The sequence below is a fragment of the Manacus candei genome, unplaced genomic scaffold (assembly GCF_025592945.1).
Source record: "Manacus candei isolate 608988 ecotype Guabito, Panama unplaced genomic scaffold, ASM2559294v1 h1tg000185l, whole genome shotgun sequence".
Taxonomy (NCBI): Eukaryota; Metazoa; Chordata; class Aves; order Passeriformes; family Pipridae; genus Manacus; species Manacus candei.
In genome coordinates, this window is record NW_026138233.1 from 385,262 (window position 1) to 406,563 (window position 21,302).

Genomic DNA, 21,302 nt, shown 5'->3' on the forward strand with positions numbered 1-21,302 from the left:
GGGAGTGACAGGGTGCATACTGGAGGCAACTGGCATAGACTGGGAGTGACTGGGATTATACTGATGGGAACTGGAAGCATCCTGGGGCAAGTGGAAGTCAACTGGGTATGACTGTGAGCATGCTGAGGGCAACTGGGATCTACTGGGAGAGTCTGCAACCATCCTGGGAGTGACTGGGACCACACTGGGGGTGACTGGGAGTGGCTGTGAGCAACTGGAATCATACTGGAAGCTACTGGAAACGACTGGGAGTGAGTGGGACTACATTGGGGCAACTGAGATATAATGGGAAACACCAGAATTATACTGGGAGTGACTGGGAGCAACTCAGAACTTGCAGGGAGTAACTTGGACCTACTAGGAGAGAATGGAATCAGACTGGGAGTGACTGGGATCATGCTGGGATCAGACTGAGTGTGACTAAAAGTGACTGAGATCATCCTGGGGGTGACTGGGCCCATCCTGGGGGTGACTGGGAGCCCCTGGGCCCGTGCTGGGAACCCCTGGGCCCCCCTGGCTGGAACTGCTTTCCCTCCTGCGGGTTCTTGGCAAAGGCCCCAAAGCACAAACTCTGCTCCGAGCCCTCGGTGCGTTTCCTCCCTTTGGGCAGCAGCAGCTCCTGAGCCCTGAACAGGCTCCTGTCCCCTGCAAACACTTCCCCTGCCTTTGACCTGGGAGCTCTCAGGGACTCACACATGTACTGAATGTTTAAACTCGGCTTTTTCTCTTATTTTTCTTCCTTTTTTGTCTTTCTTTCCTCTTTATCCTTTCTAAAATTCCCCCTCCCCTCTCTTTCCCTCCCCTCCCTTTTCCCCTCCCCTCCCTCTGTCCTTTGTGCCACCAGCATGATCCCAGTTGCTCCCAGTATGATCCTGGGCACTGACAGTCACTCCCAGGATGGTTCCAGTATGGTTCTGGTCACTCCCACTAGGATCCCAGTCACTCCCAGTCACTCCCAATACGATCCCAGTTGCCCCCAAGGTGGTCCCAGTTGCTCCCAGTCCTGCTCAGGATGGTTCCTTTCCCTCTCAGGGACTCCCAGTCTGAGTCCAGTCTGGCCCCAGGCACTTTGAGTCAGTGCCTGGACGATGCCATTTGCCCCTGCATGGTCCCAGTTGCTCCCAGTATGATCCCACTATGAGTCCAGTCACCCCCAGTATGATCCCAGGAACTTGCAGACACTCCCAGTATAATCCAGTTTGATCCCAGTCATCCCCAGTATGGTTGCAGTACCTCTCACATACTCTCAGTATTATTGCAGTCACGCCCAGTATGGTCCCAGTATGAGCCCAGCAGGGGCCCAGCTGCTCCCACTCTGATCCCAGTTGACCCCAGTGTGGTTGTTCCAGGATGGATCAGGAATGGGGACCCCTCTGTGCCCCCCCCTTGTGTCACCCCGTTCTGGGGGAGTTTTGGGGGGACATCTGCACCCTAACACAGCATCCAGCGCATCCCAAAGTGTTCTGGGACCACCTTAAACCTGGGAATTGAGGGGAACCATGGAAAAACCCTTGTCAGAGAGAAAACTCGGTGACCCGAGTCCTGGATGCTTTTAGGAAAGAGGTCTGAACATTTCTTGACTAATGGAGGGGGGTGACGTTTTTATTCTTGACCTTTCCAGTTCTCCATTTGGGGCAGGATGTCCTCTGGGCCAATGTTTTGTTCCCTTTGCAGTGAGTGCAGCCTCAGAGGGCTGAGCCCTCTCTGGCTGGGCTTGGCCTCTCCTGCAGAGACTCAGGCCTGGCTGGGCTGCCCCAGGCAGACGCTGCAGGAAGAAGAGCTCAGGCCGCCTGGGTCTGGTGTCCCTGGGGCTCAGCCTGTGCCCCATTGCTGGGCAGGGGCTGAGCCCCACCTCTGCCTGGGGGCCTTGGCCAAAGGGCTGCCAAGGAAGAGGCCCAGGAGCCTTGGGGCCTGCCCAGCTTTCCTCCTCCCTGGGGGCTCTCAGTCCTCCCCTGACACTGGGTGGGCCCAAGGCCTTGCTGGCTTCGGGCTCACGGCCCGCCGGCACCATCCCAGCGGCCTGACCCCCCTCCTTCCCCTCTCTCCAGCCTCTCCTGCCTTTTCTGGCAAGGGGCCAGCCAAGGCAAACCCCGGTTCTCAGCAATGGCACCTGTGGCACGGCTGCAAGGCTCCAGTGGGCCAGGCAAGAGCAGGAGCACCGAGAGCCTGAGGAGCCAGGAGATGCCCTGGCTGGGCATGGTGCTGCTGGGGGACGAGCTGACACCTCTGCACAGTCTCTGCCCGTCCCTGCCAGCCGACTTCTGCCCAGGCTCTGGGCACGGGGACGCAGCACTGACACTTTTCAGCCCCCGCGCTGTTCCACAGAGGCTGTGATGTCACAAGGCCCTTGCCTGGCAGCCAGGAGATGGGCAAGGCAAGGCAAGGACGGAGCCTTGGGCAATAGACAATGGATGATGGACAAGTTCTGGGCCATGGCCATTTGGTAGAAAAACAAAGTAAAAGTTTAAGCTCTGCCATATTTCAGTGGTCAGAGACCTGGCAGAGAAATCTTTTTTTGAGACCTGGACACCAAGAAGGCAGAATTTCTAAACCACAAAGATTCTTAGAGAAACCAGAGATGAAGACAAAAGTAACACAGACAGTTACTGAGGCTCTCTCTATCTCGGGAAAAGACAAGAAAAGGACAAAAACTGTGGACTAAGTATCATGCAAAGTGAGAAATCAAGAGTCAATAGAAGAGAGAATAAGAATTCCTGCAGAGAACTGGTAAACCAATGGACAGGAATTCCTTTGTTTGCTAGAATGTAAAAATAGATAAAAGTTTTGAGAACTGATGTACATGTGTTAGAGAGCAATTCCTGTGTCCCTTCAGCCACTGAATGAAGTAGGGTCACCTCTGGAACCCAACCAACTGCTCAGAGATTTTATTCCCCGGCTTTCGCTGACGGTTTCTGGGGACCCAGATGAGACAAAGCAGCGCCGACAGGGCAGAGCAGAGGAATCGTTGGCCCCGCAGTGTGTACCAAAGGAGTTTTGGGGAGATCTTCCAATTCCCTGGTCTGGAGAGTTCACCACGCCTTCTTTTGTGGGAAAAAGAACAGGCCATGAATTTTGGGTACTTGATTTTAAGGCCTTTTGCCTGCACATAAGGCACAGCAATGGGAAGGACGCAGCGTGAGGCTGAGAGGTTTCTGTCATGGTTTGTGGGCTTGGGTGAGATTGGGCCAGAATTACAGGACACCTGTAAAATCTGGGCTTTGGGAAAGGTTGGGGAGGGTTGGGAAAGGTGTTCAAAGGGTGGTTTTGCCTGAGGTGTTAAACATGGGAGTGGGTCTGTCTTCCCAATTCCCAAGAGAAGAGATCCCAGAAAGCTCCCCAGCAGGTTGTGTTTTAAGGAACAGGAGAAGAGACCGAGGGTAAGGGGTTTCTTTCCTGGAGGGAAGGGCTGTCGTTCACTTGCAGGAGCCCTGTGCTGAAATTGCCAGTCTGACTGCCCAACCTGAACACAGCTAAAGATTCCTGCCAGACAAAAAGGGCCAGGACAGAAAGCTCTTGCTGCTCATGGAGTGCCCAGGGTGGCCCCCCAACTGCATGTGAAACCCGAAGGTTCCAGGCTTTCTTTCCTGGGGGAAAGGCCATGACATCCCAAAGAGTCCCGTGGCAGACAGGTGGGGCTGCACTGTGGGGGTGTGAGGTGTTGGTTCTTTGGTTTCCAGGGGCTATTCCAGAATGGAGAGGACAGGCTGTGACATCACAAAAGGGCCCATGGCACATGGGTGGGGTTTCACTTTGGGGTTGTAGGGCGTTGGTTCTTTGGTTGCCAGGGCCTATTCTGGAGTGGAGAGGACAGGCTGTGACAAGAAGTGCCTGTCAGAACTGCAAAGATGGGCACAAAAGAACCTTCTGTGGGCATATTCTCTGCTCTGCCCTGCACATCTTTGTGCTGGGGTCAAAACTCAGCCTCTCTGCTTCCCTCTCCTGAGGGACTTGTTCTTAGACATCCCTTTCCCCTCCCGGCAATTCCCAAGCCTGGACCCGGCTCTCATCCCCTCTCTGGCTCAGAGCCCTCAACTCATCTTTCAGAGAGCTGGGCCTGTCAACCCACCGTCCCTTTGGCTGGCTGTATTGGGGAGGGGTTCGGATCATACTGAAGCTGAAAGCACGACACCATTGAAAGCTCAACAAAACTGATCTTTATTAGCAAGAGGTGGCCAACAAAACGAACACACTCAAAGGAGAGGAAGGAAGAGAGAAATAAGCCCCCAGCATGACCTCCCCCAGTCACCCAGCTGTTGCCCATAAAGTTATCTCACTGACCTAGAATGCCTGTAATTACCAATGGCAGAAGCTGCATCCTTGGAGAGTCAGTAAGTTCACAAACTGGCAGGTGTCCCTGCCAAAGGCAACGTTGTCCTTGATGTGGAGCTTGCTCCCCTCCAAAAAAAGAGCTATCTGCTTTTATACAATTAGTTGAGTCCCCTCAACCTCGGCAGGTGTGGCCAGCACCGCCCAGCCAGAGCCCTCAGTCCCACCCCTTGGTGATGTCAGTGCATCTCTTCTGCGCACGCGGGGCTTTCCCTGCGCTTGTTTATCTGTACTAGGGGGAATTGATGCTGATCCTTTTGGTCTGTGTTTGGCCCCAGCCACCTGCAGGAGTTTATATTCTCCCTGCCATGAATTCCGCAGTATCACAAGGTTCCTTTTTTTCCATAGGGCCCTGCAGTGTCCCAATTGTGCCTTGATTCCAGGAGTATCCAAATTCTCCCGGGGTTCCTTTGGTCTCAGGAGGTCCCGCAGTGTCCCAGCGGCCCCTTCATTCCAGGCAGGCCCAGGGAGACGAAGCCAAAGACGGAGCCCCGACCCCGTCAGCATCTTGGGGGGCGGGGGGCAGGACCTGGGAAACGGCTGGGAAGGGACTGGGATGGACTGGGATGGACTGGGATGGATTGGGACTGACTGGGATGGACCGGGACTGACTGGGATGGACTGGGACAGACTGGGACAGACTGGGATGGACTGGGACACCAGGATACACCAGGACCAGGACTGGGACCCAGCAGGACCCCCCGGGAGCAGGATCTGAGCACACTGGGACCCTCCAGGACCAGAACTGGAGCAACAGGGATCAGACTGGGAGCAACTGGGACCACACTGAGGGCTATTGGGAGCAACTGAAGGCCACATAGGATATAGTGGGAGTGCCTTGGAGTCACTGGGATCATACTGGTGGAAACTGGAATGTTACTGGGGCATCTGGGAGTGACTGGGAAGGACTAGGAGCATGCTGAGGGCTCTACTGGGATATACTGGGAGTGTCTTCAACCATAGTGGGGGTGACTGGGACCATACTGGGAGTGACTGGGACTACGTGAAGGGGAATTAGGACCAGGCTGGGGGCAACTGGAAGGAACTGTGAGTGACTGGATCTACAGTAGAAGCAACTGGGATTGACTGGGACTGTCAGGAGGGAGGACTGGGATCATACTTGGGGTGACTGGATCTGTGCTAGGGGCAACTGAGAGCTTGGCCCATGCTGGGAGCAACTGAGACCACACTGAGGGTGACTGGGGTCATCCTGGGATCATAGCAGGAGTGAGTGGGATCATGCAGGAGGTGATTGGGATCATACTGGAAGCAACTGGGGATGACTGGAAGTGGCTGTGAGCAGCTGGGATCATGCTGGAAGCTTCTGGGGACAACTGGGAATGAGTGGGACCACATGGAGGAAACTGGGAGCAACTGGGAGAGACCAGGAGTGACTGGGATCATCCTGGGACTGACTGGGCGCTGAATGCGAAAAATCGGTCCCAGAAACTGCTCAGAGACTTTTTTATCTTTAAGCAGCAAGGTATTTGTTTATTCAACGTTGGGAGCAAGCCAGCTGGCACTGGACAAACTTACTCCAAGGCTTCACACAAAATCAGCATTTTTATACAATCTTCAGCTGGGATTAAATGCATATTCCAGTGATTCCAACATCTATCGATGCATATTAATAACAGGCGGAGTAGAGGTGGAGCTCAGGCGGGGCTTGGGGCGGTGTTTCTCTTGGCCCTCAGTCCTGAGGGTACTTCCACTCTTCCTCCATGGCTCTGGGGGCTTCAACTCATCTTCCTCAGCTTGACCTTCCTTCTCTTCCATTCTTCTTGACCCGCTCACTGAAGCTTGGAAAAAGCCCTGGCTCCCGGCCTATTCCTCCTATTCCAATGTCTCCCTGATCCTGCTGTCTCTCTAATTTATCCCCTCGAGGCCTAGGACATGTTCCTGCACTATTCTCTGAAGCTTTGCTCCAGTCAGTAGAACAGAACGAGCACAGATGCTCTTGGATGTTGGTAGCTTGTTAGCAGGCCCCAATTTCTTAGTTAACTCTTTTGGGCCTGGCCTCCTGTTTCCCCAGGGACACAGCCCGGGCCCGGCTGTTCCCATTCCCATTCCACGGGTTTGCATTCCTGTTCCAGGTGTTCCCATCCCATTCTAGTTGTTTCCATCCCATTCCAGGTGTCCACATTCCCATTCCAGGAGTTCCCATTCCCATTCCATGTGTTCCCATTCCCATTCCATGTGTTCCAATTCCCTTTCCAGGTGTTCCATCCCATTTTAGGTGTCCCCATTCCCATTCCTATTGTCGCTCCTCCCATTCCTGGTGTTCCCATCCCACTCCTGTTTTCCCCATTCCCAGTTCTTGGTGTTCCCATTCATATTCCAGGTGTCTCCATTCCCATTCCTATTGTCCCCATTCCCATTCCAGGTGTTCCCATCCCACCTCTGTTTTCCCTATTCCCATTCCAGGTGTCTCCATTCCCATTCGAGGTGTCCCCATTCCAATTCCTGGTGTCCCCAGTCTGCTCCCAATGTTCCCATTCCCATTCCAGGTGTCCCCATTCCAATCCCAGGTGATCCCATTCCCATTCCTGGTGTTCCCAACCTGCTCCCGATGTTGCCATTCCCATTCCCAATGTTCCCATTCCCAGCCCAGTTGTCCCCATTCCCATTCCTGATGTCCCCATTCCCATTCCAGGTGTCCCCATTCCCATTCCTGCTGCCCCCATTCCCATTCCAGGTGTTTCCATTCCCATTTCTGGTGTCCCCATTCCCAATCCTGCTGTCCCCATTCCCATTCCAGGTGTTCCTATTCCAATTCCAGGTGTTCCCATTCCAGGTGTTTCCATTCCAGTTCCAGGTGTTCCCATTCCCATTCCTGGTGTCCCCATTTCCATTCCAGGTGTTCCCATTCCCATTCCAGGTGTTCCCATTCCAGGTGTCTCCATTCCAATTCCAGTTGTTCCCATTCCTGGTGTCCCCATTTCCAATCCAGGTGTTCCCATTCCCGTTCCAGGTGTCCCCATTCCAATTTCAGGTGTCCCCATTCCAGTTCCAGGTGTTCCCATTCCCATTCCTGCTGCCCCCATTCCCATTCCAGGTGTTTCCATTCCCATTCCAGATGTTTCCATTCCAGGTGTCTCCATTCCAATTCCAGTTGTTCCCATTCCTGGTGTCCCCATTTCCAATCCAGGTGTTCCCATTCCCGTTCCAGGTGTCCCCAATCCAATTTCAGATGTCCCCATTCCAATTCCAGGTGTTCCCATTCCCATTCCTGCTGCCCCCATTCCCATTCCAGGTGTCCCCATTCCAGGTGTCTCCATTCCAATTCCAGTTGTTCCCATTCCTGGTGTCCCCATTTCCAATCCAGGTGTCCCCATTTCCAATCCAGGTGTTCCCATTCCCGTTCCAGGTGTCCCCATTCCAATTTCAGGTGTCCCCATTCCAATTCCAGGTGTTCCAATTCCCATTCCAGATGTTCCTATTCCCATTCCAGGTGTTCCCATTCCAGGTGTTTCTATTCCAGTTCCAGGTGTTCCCATTCCCATTCCTGCTGCCCCCATTCCCATTCCAGGTGTTTCCATTCCCATTCCAGGTGTTTCCATTCCCATTCCTGGTGTCCCCATTCCCATTCCTGGTGTCCCCATTGCCATTCCAGGTGCTCCCATTCCAGATGTCTCCATTCCAATTCCAGGTGTTCCCATTCCAGGTGTTCCCATTACCATTCCAGGTGTTCCTTCCCCGTTCCACGTGTCCCCATTCCCATTCCTGCTGGCCCCATTCCCATTCCTAGTGTCCCCAATCTGCTCCCAATGTCCCAATTCCCATTCCAGGTGTTCCCATTTCCATTCCTGGTGTTCCCATCCCATTGCTATTGTCCCCATCCCATTCCTGATGTCCCCATTCCCATCCCAGGCATTCTCATTCCCATTCCAGCTGTTCCATCCCATTCTAGGTGTCACCGCTGTCATTTCCCCTGCTGGTTTACCTTTAAACCAGCACACCAGGGCTGTGCCCAACGGGGGTCCCTGTGGATCATCCAACGCGGGTCCTCCCATGGCTGATGGAGTTGGAGCAGCGGCCGAAGCTCTTCCCGCAGTCGGGGCACTCGGGGCTTCTCTTACCGGTGGGTCCGTTGGTGGGAGGTCAAGGCAGAGCTGTCCCTGAAGCTCTTCCCACACTCCCCACACTTGTGAGGCCCCTCCATGATGTGGATGCGAAGGTGGGTGTAGAGGGTGGAGCTGTCCCACATTCCCTACACGTGTAGGGCTGTTCCCCAGTGTGGATGTGCTGGTGTTTGAGCAGCTTGGTGCTTGTGCTGAAGCTCTTCCCACATTCCAAGCACTTGTAGGGCCATTCCCTGGTGTGGATGCAACGGTGTTTGCAAAGGCTGGAGCTGTCCCTGAAGCTCTTCCCACACTCCGCACACGTGTAGGGCCGTTCCCACTGTGGATCATCTGGTGTCGGAGCAGGGCGGAGATCTGATTGAAGTTCATCCCACATTCCTCACACATGTAGGGCCTTTCTCCACTGTGGATCATCTTGTGTTGGAGCAGGGTGGAGCTCCGCTTGAAGCTCTTCCCACACTCCTCACACATGAAGGGCCGTTCCCCACTGTGGATCATCTTGTGTTGGAGCAGGGTGGAGCTCCGCTTGAAGCTTTTCCCACACTCCCCGCACGTGTAGGGCCGTTCCCCACTGTGGATCATCTGGTGGCTGAGGAGGTGGGAGCTCTGCCTGAAGCTTTTCCCACACTCCCCACACGTGTAGGGCCGTTCCCCATTGTGGATGTGCTGGTGGCTAAGGAGGCTGGATCTCTTGCTGAAGCTCTTCCCACATTCCAAGCACCTGAAGGGTTTCTCACTGCTGGGAGGCTGCTCAGGGACCACCAGCTCGCAGCTTCGCCTCAAACTCCGGCCGCCTTCCCGGCACACGCTGGCTCTTTCCTCCTCACAGCCCCCTGGGCTGGCTTTGGAGCCCCTCCTGCGGGGGCATCTCCGGCCCTTTTCCTCCCCGCTGCCTTCCTGCGCTGGGGAGCCCTTCAAAACGGCCTCTCCCACCAGGCTCTGCCGGGGGGATTTGTCCTCCGCGCTCTCCGGCCTCACCTCGGGGCCTGGGGCAGGAACCAACAAGGACACGCAGGGGATTTGCCTCCGGCCCACAGGGAAGCCCAAGGACATCCCCCCAACTCCGGCCCCGGCAGGACGGCCACAAAAGACAAAAGACCGACCCAAAGGGGCACTGACTTCCTCCTCACCTGCCTGGGGGGCCCAAGGCATCTTTCTCTTCCTCGCAGCCTCCTCCTCCATCCGCCCAAGCTTTGGGAAGCAGAAATCCTGATGGGGGGGGAAAACAAGGGGTGAGCACGTTGCCTTGGGGGTTCCTCCTGCCCAAGTCCAGCTCTAGGACTCACCGGGCATCTTGTGTCCATAAAAACCCCCAAAACACCAACATTCAGCCAAAAATCCCCTACCAAAATTCCCCCTCTCTGCTCTCTGGGGTTAGGGGGGTCCCCCCTGTCTGTCCTGATGGCACTTCTGCCTGCATTGGGGGTCCCCCTTCTCCGGGCTGCCGGGGGTCCCGCGGCTCTGGGGGGTCCCCACTCACCGGGGTTCCCTTTAGTGTTGCCAGGGGGGTCCCAGGGCTCACTTCTCCCCACTCTGCCTCTCGGGGCCGGCCGGCCCTCCTCTCTCGGCTCCCACCCTCGCAAACCTCTTGGCGCTCTCGGCTCCCACCCCGCCTCAAGGCCCCCCCTCCTCTCCACACTCCAAGGTCTTCCCCCTCTCCGGGACCCCCGCTTAAGGGGCCCGGCGCTCCCTCTCTGCTCCCCCCCCTCCAGCATTCCGGGGGTCCCCCAGCTCCGGGATCGCCCCTCTCCGCTCTCCCCACTCCGCGGCTACCGGGGTTCCCCCCCGGCTCTCATGGGGGCCCCCAAACCGCTCTCGCCCCCCCCGCCATTGCCCAGCCACCGCCAGGACCTTTGGGCTGCTCTTCTTTGTGCTCCCGCTCGGCTCCTCCCTCGGCTGGGCCGCCGCTTTTGGCGGGTTTCCTCCTCCGGGATCCGCCCCCTGCAGCCCTTCCCCCCCTGGACCAGCCCCCTTGGGCCCCCCTTGGGCCCCCCTTGGGCCCCCCTTGCCCAATAAGTCTGATTATACAGACAAGCAATTGGTTTTAACCCACAAAACCCAAATGTATAACCCAGCACCCTGGGGCATGAACAAAGTGGTTTTCCTTGCCTCGCCCCCCCCCCTCCGAGTCCAAAATAAGAGGAGAGGAGAAAAAAACCTGCCGGATGCCGGAGGAGGAGCCAGGATTTCTTGCCCAAAGCAGGAGATTTTCACACCCAAATTAAAGCCTCAGGAATAATTGTGGTCCTGGGTTTCACACGGGAAAAAGCAGGAAGTTGATCCATGGGGAAGAACCGCAGGGGGGCCGGGGTGGGTGGGAGCAGCGGGATGAGCTCTGCCAGCAGCTCCTGCCTTTCCACAGGGAGAGGGAAGGGGTGGATCCAGCTCCGGGATCGCTCAGGCTGTGATTCCTGCTGGGATGAGAGCGGGGAAAGGAGTCACCATGTCCCTGTTCCCATCCCAGGGGATGGAGCCGGCTGTGGAGCCCAGGGAGAGTAGGAACTGCTGCGGATTCCCACCTGGTCCTGCTCCGTCCATCCCACCCCAATCCCACTCCAGAATCCAGCCGTGATCTCAGTCCACAATTCCACCTGATCCCACTCTGGAATCCTGCCCTGAGCTGCAATCCCCTTCCAATCCCACTCCAGCCATTAGGCCCCCATTCCCCTCTGGAATCCCGGCATCCATCCTGGGATCCCTGCACAGAGGATCTGGATCCACACACGCTGCTGGGACTCACTGGTGGGCGCGGGGTCGTATCCATTCCCCTCCCTCTTCCCTATGGAAAGAAAGTGGGATCAGCACCCGTGGCACAGGATCCCCGGAATGCTGCCGGGCGGATCCGTACCCCTTGCCGACCCCCATCCCAGGAGTTACCGGATCGGAGCTTCCAGACACCGGCTGCCACGAGGCCGATGATGATGATGATGGCAGCGATGACGGACACAGTGTCCTAGTTAGAACAGCTGGGACCGATTCCTCACTGGATGGGTGTAGCCCAAAAGTGTGTATTCTATGGCCTTCCATGCCATTTTCCCAGGAACTGTTGTCGGGGGGTGGGGGCCTGCGAGGTGGGGGGGGATGTTCCTGTCCTCATACCCTTTTATGGAATTGCCCACTCTGGCAATCTTCATATCCTTTTATGGAATTCCCTGCTCTGAGGGAACGAACTAAGCATCCTTTTATGGAATTCCCTGCTCTGAGGGAGCGACTGACCATTCCTGCCTGAACTGGAGAATATATAAACCTGGAGTTTCAGAACCTTTCCACCACTCGTGGGATCCACAGGAAGGCTGCAGCTCACCACTCTCAACCAGACTGAGATCACCACCCTCAACTGGACTGCAATCACCACTTCTGACCAGACTGCAACAGCTCTCCCACCAGCAGGTTTTTTTTCCCTCTCCCTTTACTTTGGACTCGGGGGGGGGCCAAGGAACACCACTCTGTTCATGCCCCAGGGTGCTGGGTTATACATTTGGGTTTTGTGGATTTAAACCAATTGCTTGTCTCGATAATCAGACTTATTGGGCAAGGGAGGCCAAAGGGGGGCCCAAGGAGGCCAAGGGGGCTGGTCCAGGGGGGAAAGGGCTGCAGGGGGCGGATCCCGGAGGAGGAAACCCGCCAAAAGCGGCGGCCCAGCCGAGGGAGGAGCCGAGCGGGAGCACAAAGAAGAGCAGCCAAAAGGTCCTGGCGGTCGTTGGGCAATGGTGGGGGGGGCGAGAGCGGTTTGGGGGCTCCCGTGAGAGCCGGGGGGGAACCCCGGTAGCCGCGGAGTAGGGAGAGCGGAGAGGGGCGATCCCGGAGCTGGGGGACCCCCGGAATGCTGGAGGGGGGGAGCAGAGAGGGAGCGCCGGGCCCCTTAAGCGGGGGTCCCGGAGAGGGGGAAGGCCTTGGAGTGTGGAGAGGAGGGGGGGCCTTGAGGCGGGGTGGGAGCCGAGAGCGCCAAGAGGTTTGCGAGGGTGGGAGCCGAGAGAGGAGGGCCGGCCGGCCCCGGGAGGCAGAGTGGGGAGAAGTGAGCCCTGGGACCCACCTGGCAACACTCAAGGGGACCCCGGAGAGTGGGAACCCCCGCAGAGCCGTGGGACCCCCGGCAGCCCGGAGAAGGGGGACCCACAATGCAGGCAGAAGTGGCATCAGGCCAGACAGGGGGGACCCCCCTAACTCCAGAGAGCAGAGAGGGGGAACTCCTGGGAGGGGTTTTTGGGCTGAATGTTGGTGTTTTTGGGGTTTTTATGGACACAAGATGCCTGGTGAGTCCTAGAGCTGGACTTGGGCAGGAGGAACCCCCAAGGCAACGCATTCACCCCTTGTTTCCCCCCCTCCCATCAGGATTTCTGCTTCCCAAAGCTTGGGCGGATGGAGGAGGAGGCTGCGAGGAAGAGGAAGATGCCTTGGGCCCCCCAGGTAGGTGAGGAGGAAGTCAGTGCCCCTTTGGGTGGGTCTTTTGTCTTTTGTGGCCGTCCTGCCGGGGCCGGAGTTGGGGGGATGTCCTTGGGCTTCCCTGTGGGCCGGAGGCAAATCCCCTGCGTGTCCTTGTTGGTTCCTGCCCCAGGCCCCGAGGTGAGGCCGGAGAGCGCGGAGGACAAATCCCCCCGGCAGAGCCTGGTGGGAGAGGCCGTTTTGAAGGGCTCCCCGGCGCAGGAAGGCAGCGGGGAGGAAAAGGGCCGGAGATGCCCCCGCAGGAGGGGCTCCAAAGCCAGCCCAGGGGGCTGTGAGGAGGAAAGAGCCAGCGTGTGCCGGGAAGGCGGCCGGAGCTTGAGGCGGAGCTGCGAGCTGGTGGTCCCTGAGCAGCCTCCCAGCAGGGAGAAACCCTTCAGCTGCTTGGAATGTGGGAAGAGCTTCAGGAAGAGCACCAACCTCCTCAGTCACAAGCACATCCACAGTGGGGAACGGCCCTACAGGTGTGGGGAATGCAGGAAGAGCTTCAAGTACAGCTCCACCCTCCGCAACCACCGTCGCATCCACAGTGGGGAAAGGCCCTACACGTGTGGGGAGTGTGGGAAGAGCTTCAATCAGATCTCCAGCCTGCTCCGACACCAGATGATCCACAGTGGAGAAAGGCCCGACATGTGTGAGGAATGTGGGATGAACTTCAATCAGATCTCCAGCCTGGTCCGACACCAGATGATCCACAGTGGGAATGGCCCTACACGTGTGTGGAGTGTGGGAAGAGCTTCAGGGACAGCTCCAGCCTTTGCAAACACCGTTGCATCCCCACCAGGGAATGGCCCTACAAGTGCTTGGAATGTGGGAAGAGCTTCAGCACAAGCACCAAGCTGCTCAGCCACCAGCACATCCACAGTGGGGAACAGCCCTACACGTGTAGGGAATGTGGGACAGCTCCACCCTCTACACCCACCTTCGCATCCACATCAGGGAGAGGCCTCACAAGTGTGGGGAGTGTGGGAAGAGCTTCAGGGACAGCTCTGCCTTGACCTCCCACCAACGGACCCACCGGTAAGAGAAGCCCCAAGTGCCCCGACTGCGGGAAGAGCTTCGGCCGCTGCTCCAACTCCATCAGCCATGGGAGGACCCGCGTTGGATGATCCACAGGGACCCCCGTTGGGCACAGCCCTGGTGTGCTGGTTTAAAGGTAAACCAGCAGGGGAAATGACAGCGGTGACACCTAGAATGGGATGGAACACCTGGAATGGGAATGAGACTGCCTGGAATGGGAATGGGGACATCAGGAATGGGATGGGGACAATAGCAATGGGATGGGAACACCAGGAATGGATATGGGAACACCTGGAATGGGAATGGGGACATTGGGAGCAGACTGGGGACACCAGGAATTGTAGAGGATTGGTTAGAAATGCGAGGACATGTGAACATGGCTAAGGCTATGGATGAGCTGCTAAAGTATAAGACTACTACTAAAGTATAAGATGCAGTTTTCCCTAGGCCCATGAGAAAGTTTGAGATAGCAGGGCTGTGAGAAAGTGGCAGTGTCCTTGGGTATTCTAAATTGAGCTGAGAAACAGGAGCTAGGCATTACCAAAACAAAGGCACTTAATGAGCCACCTGTGTAAACAATGGAAAGCAGTTAAGATGATATCACCACCTAACCGAGTACCGATAATGAGCCTAATTTCTGTAATATTCATGAACCTATTATAGAGTGTATATTAAGCTACTGTCAATCTATAATAAAGGAAGTTCCTGGATTCTCATATTGAGGTGTCTAGAGCTTTCCGTTGCGACATTATTACTGGCACCCGTGTGCAGGGACCAAGGGGGGGTCTCTAGGAGATCAAGTCGGATCTCCTGGGTCGGAGTCAAGTCGGACTCCCGAGAGCCAAGTCGGGTTCTCGCAGCCGCGGTCGGACGTAGGAGTTTCGGTCGGTCTTGCCGTGCAGCACAAGAAGGCGAAAGGGTTGAACGAAAAAGAGCTCAACTTGCCGCCGCCGGACGCCTCCCTTTCGGGGATTTCGGACGGCGAAAGAGTTAAGTTCTGCGTTCCCAGCAACGAAATAGTTGGACCCGGCGCCCGGGAAGACTCCTGAAGAAGGAGGCCCGCCGACAAAGCCGCAAAGTCTCGTGGAAAGGGCTGCACAAAGCGTGGTAACACGTTTTTTTTAGGTAATGGAGAGACAGGCGGCACTATCATTGCTCCAATGCTTTCTGGGAAAGCGGGGAGTTAAAGGGTTAGATTTAAAAAAGGATTTACCGGAATTGCTTAAGGTGGGGTTTGCGAAAGGGTGTTTTGTGGACCCCAATACGGTCTTTGATGAAGGTGAATGGAAACGGTACGGGGATAAGTTGTGGGAGGATTTATTGAATGATGATAAAGTAGCTAAAAAGTTAGCCAAGCAGTGGCAGGCTGTTTCTAATGCTTTACAACAACATAAGGCCGAGCAGCAGGCTGCCCGAGTTGCTGCGCAGCGTTTGGGAGACATCGGCAATCCTTTCGCGGCTGAGTCTCCGTGCCCGCTGCCTCCCTCGACTAATGTTGTACATATCCCACCCGAACCCCAAGAGCAGGCTCTTATTACTCCCACTGCCCCTTCCCTAGAGTTCCCTAGCCCGTCCCCTGAGTCCCAGCAGACCTCGTCTACCGGGGCTGCGTCACTCCCCTCACCCGATACATCGAGTACTGTCGCGGCAGAGCGGCGAAAGCTCTGGCAAGGCATTGCCGCAGATGCTTTGCAAGCGGGAGATAAAGAAGCGGCAGAAACTTTAACTAATGCCTTTCCAGTAGTTTATGCTCTGGCACAAGGGGGTGGATTGGTAGCGAATATCACTGCCCTTGATTGGGAGCTGTTGTCGCAATTGCGTGCTACCGTTAATGAGAGTGGAATCCAGGGTGAGCCTACCCGACAAATGTTAAATTATATTTGGGGTAGCAACTTGCTTTTACCAGCAGATATTAGTAACATTATGAAGTTGGTTCTTTCACAGCATCAGCAAATGCTACATAGTGCGCACTGGCAGGTGCTTTGCCAGGAGGCCGTAGCGGTTCAGAGACAGGCAGCTGACCCTTTGCACGGGGTTACGCTAGATGAATTAATGGGCTTCGGACCGTACGCCAGAATAGAGGCACAAGCGTTAATAGGGCCGGATAAGATCAGGGAGTCTATGCGCCTAGCCCGTCTCGCTCTAGATAAGATCAAAGCTCCAGGGGGAATTCCGTCATATATGGGAATCAAACAGGGAAGGGATGAACCTTTTGGATCGTTTATAGATCGGGTTGCTAATGCCATCCAGTTAGCGGGGGTTCCCGAATATATGCGCGGCGCTTTGCTAAAGCAGTGTGTGCTGCAGAACTGTAATTCTACAGCTCGCAATGTCATTGTTACGCTCCCGGGTAATTGGTCAATTGAGGAGCTGTTAGAGCGAATGGCGCAAATACCCCAGGGGCCTAATGCTATGTTAGTGAACGCGGTTAAAGAGCTAGGTGAAAGCTTAAAGGAGCAGGCAAAGGCTACTAGCTCTCAGGTTTTAGCCGCGCTTGCGCCCTTACAAGCTCCGACCGGAGCCACGCAACGAAGCAGACCAGCACAAAGACGCTGTTTTTGGTGTGGAGCATACGGACACGTACGAAGAGAGTGCCAGTCCGGTCCGGTGTGGTGTTCTCACTGTCAGCAAAACACGCATGTTCCTGCTATGTGCTGGCGTGGGTCGGGAAACGGGAAAGCCAGCGCGAAGGGCTCCCGTGCCAAGACACAAGTGACGGCTCCAACTACTCACAACTTCCCGGCTCAGACCTCACACTGCATCCCGCAACCAGAGGGAGCCTCGGGCTGGACCTGGCAACCACAATAGACTGCACCTTAATAGACCAGCGTCCTCAGAAAATACCGACAGGAGTGCACGGGCCGGTGTTAATCGACGGCAAACCAGTGGGGGCTTTGTTAATAGGTCGATCCTCGTCCACAATGGCTGGATTAACTGTTTTAGTGGGACTGATTGATGCCGATTACACTGGAGAAATATCAATCATGGTAAATACACTGTTTCCACCTTTGCATATACCGGCCAGATCTCGTATCGCACAACTGATACCGCTCCCTCAGATCGCTCCTGACCATCGGATAAGCCCGAACGAGGAGATCAGGGCTTCGGATCTACCGGTACATCGGCTCTGCTAACAATAGATTTGGCCAGACGACCACGAAAAGCTATCCAGCTCCAATGGAACTCACAAACTGCACATTTAATTGCTCTTTTGGATACGGGAGCTGACGTCAGCATTGTTGCAGCTCGCAAGTGGCCCACATCGTGGCCCTTGGTAAACTCAGGAGCAACAGTTGCAGGAGTGGGTGGTCTGACTCTGGCAAAAAGGTCTCCTCCTATAACTATCACGTTGGATGAAATGACTGTGAACTGTACAGTGTCTGTTCTCCCCCTACCCGATGGAGTACAAGCGTTAATAGGGAGAGACATTCTCGCTCAGATTGGGGGTGGTTCTGACCAACGAACCAAGATCCCCTTTAGCATGACGGCCATTGCCTGGATTTTCCCGATCCCGCTCCAATGGAAGACAGAAACGCCGGTGTGGGTAGAGCAATGGCCCTTAAAAAGGGAAAGTCTTTTACAGGCACATGCGTTGGTGTCAGAGCAGTTACAACAGGGACATTTGCGTTTGTCAACTAGCCCGTGGAATACTCCTATTTTTGTGATCAAGAAGAAATCTGGGAAATACAGGCTGTTACATGATTTACGTGCAGTAAATGCCCAGATGCATACGATGGGGGCATTACAACCAGGACTGCCAAATCCAGCTATGATCCCACAAAATTGGTTCCTGTTAATAATCGATCTTAAGGACTGCTTCTTCACTATTGCATTACATGAGCAGGATCGTCAGCGTTTTGCATTCACTGTTCCTGCTATAAACAAGGAAGGACCAGCGCAACGTTATGAGTGGACTGTGTTGCCTCAGGGAATGAAGAATTCTCCCACTCTTTGTCAGCTCTACGTGGACGCTGCATTACAGCCAATCAGAAAATCATGGCCCTCGACAGTCATTTACCACTACGTAGACGATTTATTGTTCGCCCAGCCGACTAAGTTTACAAAAGATCAAAAACAGCAGCTGGTTAATCAGTTGCAGCAGCAAGGCTTAGTCATAGCCACTGAGAAAATTCAAGAATCCAGTCCCTGGCATTATTTAGGCTGGCAAATCACAGACTCTGTCGTTCGACCTCAGAAATTGTCTATCAATATAGAGATTGCCACCTTGCACGATGCTCAGAGACTCTTAGGAGACTTACAGTGGCTGCGTCCAGTAGTGGGAATACCTAATGAGTGGCTAGAACCCCTCAGGCCGCTATTAAAGGGTACAGACCCTTCAACAGCAGTAACTGTCACCCCGGAACAGCGAAACCTCTTACATCGGATTACGACCAGTATTGCAGATCGTGTCACACACCGACGGATAGAGGGTGTACCTGTCAATCTCACCATCTTGGCAGGAGAAAAGCATTTTATGGGAGCCCTCACGCAGCAAAAAATAAAAACGGGGGACAATCAAAAGCGGCTTGCAACATCAACTAAAGGGCAACAAATTGTGTTAGAATGGCTGACAACGTCTTTGCAACCATGCAGAACAGTCCAGGAAAGGATTCAGACTTTATCAGAGCTCATTAAAAAAGGCAGAAACCGGATTGTGCAAGCGACCGGGTCAGAACCACATGAGATACAAGTACCGATAAGACAGGAGGACTTGGATTGGTATTTAGTCCATTCTCCTGAGCTGCAAGGAGCACTACTCGTGTCAGATGCCATCATTAACATCCATCCTTTGCAGTCACTAGCCTGGATGGCTAACCAGGCGTGGCTGCAAGTTCCAAAACGATCTGCGACACCACTTCAGAATGCAATCACCGCATTCACTGACCCTGGAAAAAGATCACAGCGTGCCGTAGCCACCTGGAGGCACGAAGGGCGATGGCATCAACACTTCTTAAGCGCTCACTTAAAGGACTCTTTACAAACATTAGAGCTTGCAGCTGTTGTGTGGGCATTATCTCACTGGCTAGATCAAACACTTAATGTGGTTACAGACTCGATGTATGTTGCAGGAGTGGCTAATCGAATCGAAGATGCCAGCATTAGAGAAGTTAAGAATGCCAGACTCATGCAACTATTACAGCAGCTTCACAAAGCAATTGCTTACCGGTCAGCCAGATATGCTGTGTTGCATATCAGGAGTCATCAATGGAATATAGGGCTGGGAGAAGGAAATGCTAGAGCAGATCGTCTAGTGTCAACAGTCACAGAAGCTCCTATACCTCCTTTCCTGAGAGCACGTGAGGCTCATGCTGTATATCACCAAAATGCAAAAGGTCTCAGTCACTCATATGGACTGTCAATTGAAGATGCCAGAGCAATAGTGAAAGCATGCCCTATTTGCAGTCAGCAAAATAAAGGAGTAGGCCTCGGAGTGGGAGTTAATCCCAAAGGACTAAAAGCTAATGAGTTGTGGCAGATGGATGTCACACATGTTCCTGCTTTTGGTCGATTGAAATACATGCATGTGTCAATTGACACCTACAGTCACTTCGTATGGGCTACGCTGCAGCCAGGAGAAAAGGTCCAAGATGTGAAGCGTCATCTGACAGATTGCTTTGCTGTCATGGGAGTCCCTAAAACGTTAAAAACAGATAACGGACCTGCCTACGTTAGCAGGATTCTGGGACAATTCTTTCAGCAGTGGGACATAAAGCATGTTACGGGCATAGCTCATTCGCCTACTGGACAAGCTACAGTAGAGCGAATGAATGGAACAATTAAAAGCTACCTTGAGAAATACAAAGACATCAGGGATGCCCGAGAGAGAGTTAGCAAAACTCTTTTTGTCCTTAACCATTTGTGTATTTTCGGAGATGATTCAGTACCTCCTATCATCAAACATAATCAGAAAGAGCAGGTGTCAAAAGGACCACCCATGAAGGTTCATTATCGGAATCCTAAAACTGGGATGTAGGAAGGTCCAGCAGAAGTCATCTTTATAGGCCGAGGCTACTTCTGTGTGTCTACTTCTACAGGTACCCTGTGGGTTCCCAGTCGTTGGGTCAAGCCAGCAATTGAGAGCCCTGGAGAACGAGAAGGAGAGACACCTGCGGTGCCTGCAGCCTCACCTGACCTTACACCACCACCTCCAGCCTCTTCAACACCTGATTCCCCTGCACCTGCTGAAGAGGGAGACACTGGAACAGCATCTGAATTAACTGAGTAACTGTACACAAAGGAACTGCAAGACTTACGTGCCCGGACTTGATTTACTGTTTTTGTGTATTAGTATAGCAAAGATGTTAGGATTTCTGTCTATTTCATTGTACGGCTATGTAATAAGTTTTCTTCTTTTCACGGGTATGATTGCCAATGTTGGGGCTCTTCACACCATTGACCCTCGGAAAAACATATGGGTCACCTGGGCAAATCAAACAGGACAATCATCCTTTTGCTTGTCCTTGGCATCTGCCTCAGATCCTTTTCGTACTTGCTTATTTGGTATGCCTTTTAGCTCGTGTTACCTTTTCTTGTATTACTAGACGTCTAAATACTACGACAAAGAAAACATTGTTGACCCATAATAAAAACGGGGGAATTGTAGAGGATTGGTTAGAAATGCGAGGACATATGAACATGGCTAAGGCTATGGATGAGCTGTTAAAGTATAAGACTACTGCTAAAGTATAAGATGTAGTTTCCCTAGGCCCATGAGAAAGTTAGAGATAGCAGGGCCCTGAGAAAGGGGCAGTGTCCTTGGGTATTCTAAATTGAGCTGAGAAACAGGAGCTAGGCATTACCAAAACAAAGGCACTTAATGAGCCACCTGTGTAAACAGTGGAAAGCAGTTAAGATGATATCACCACCTAACCGAGTACCGATAATGAGCCTAATTTCTGTAATATTCATGAACCTATTATAGAGTGTATATTAAGCTGCTATCAATCTACAATAAACAAAGTTCCTGGATTCTCATATTGAGGTGTCTAGAGCTTTCCGTCGCGACGTTACCTCAGGGTTCCTTTGGTTCCATGAGGCCCCCATGTCCCAAAGGCCCCTGGATTCCAGGAATTCCGCAGTGTCACAAGGTTCCTTTTTTTCCATAGGGCCCTGCAGTGTCCCAATTGTGCCTTGATTCCAGGAGTATCCAAATTCTCCCGGGGTTCCTTTGGTCTCAGGAGGTCCCGCAGTGTCCCAGCGGCCCCTTCATTCCAGGCAGGCCCAGGGAGACGAAGCCAAAGACGGAGCCCCGACCCCCGTCAGCATCTTGGGGGGCGGGGGGGCAGGACCTGGGAAACGGCTGGGAAGGGACTGGGATGGACTGGGATGGACTGGGACTGACTGGGATGGACTGGGACAGACTGGGATGGACTGGGACACCAGGATACACCGGGACCAGGACTGGGACCCAGCAGGACTCCCCGGGAGCAGGAT

General features: G+C 54.2%; 3 protein-coding genes across 35 annotated transcripts in view; all 3 read right to left on the bottom strand.

Annotated features, from left to right (window-relative positions):
- LOC127464006 (gastrula zinc finger protein XlCGF7.1-like) overlaps window positions 1-10,470 on the bottom strand; it is a 118,585-nt gene extending 108,115 nt beyond the window's left edge. For all 5 annotated transcript variants that reach the window (XM_051774107.1, XM_051774108.1, XM_051774106.1 and 2 more), the window contains exon 1: window positions 10,260-10,470. The gene's annotated coding sequence lies outside the window, so the exon portion shown is untranslated. The remainder of the gene's footprint in view (window positions 1-10,259) is intronic.
- LOC127464000 (class I histocompatibility antigen, F10 alpha chain-like) overlaps window positions 1-21,302 on the bottom strand; it is a 189,835-nt gene that overhangs the window by 139,453 nt on the left and 29,080 nt on the right. For 3 of the 29 annotated variants that reach the window (XM_051774098.1, XM_051774092.1, XM_051774093.1), the window contains exon 5: window positions 11,286-11,361. The exons of 16 other annotated variants lie outside the window; for them this stretch is intronic. In XM_051774098.1, coding sequence (XP_051630058.1) covers window positions 11,286-11,361 — 76 coding nt within the window. Of the gene's footprint in view, window positions 1-10,587; window positions 10,823-11,148; window positions 11,188-11,285; window positions 11,362-21,302 lie in introns of those variants that run through there. 10 more of the 29 variants (XM_051774100.1, XM_051774094.1, XM_051774083.1 and 7 more) reach the window with 8 other exon arrangements.
- On the bottom strand, window positions 8,560-9,735 carry LOC127464024 (zinc finger protein 70-like; the record flags this gene model as incomplete). The annotated part of the gene is given in 3 exon segments (XM_051774119.1): window positions 8,560-8,723; window positions 8,726-9,140; window positions 9,730-9,735. Coding segments are annotated over 3 exon segments (585 nt in total), but the record flags the coding sequence as incomplete, so codon positions are not given.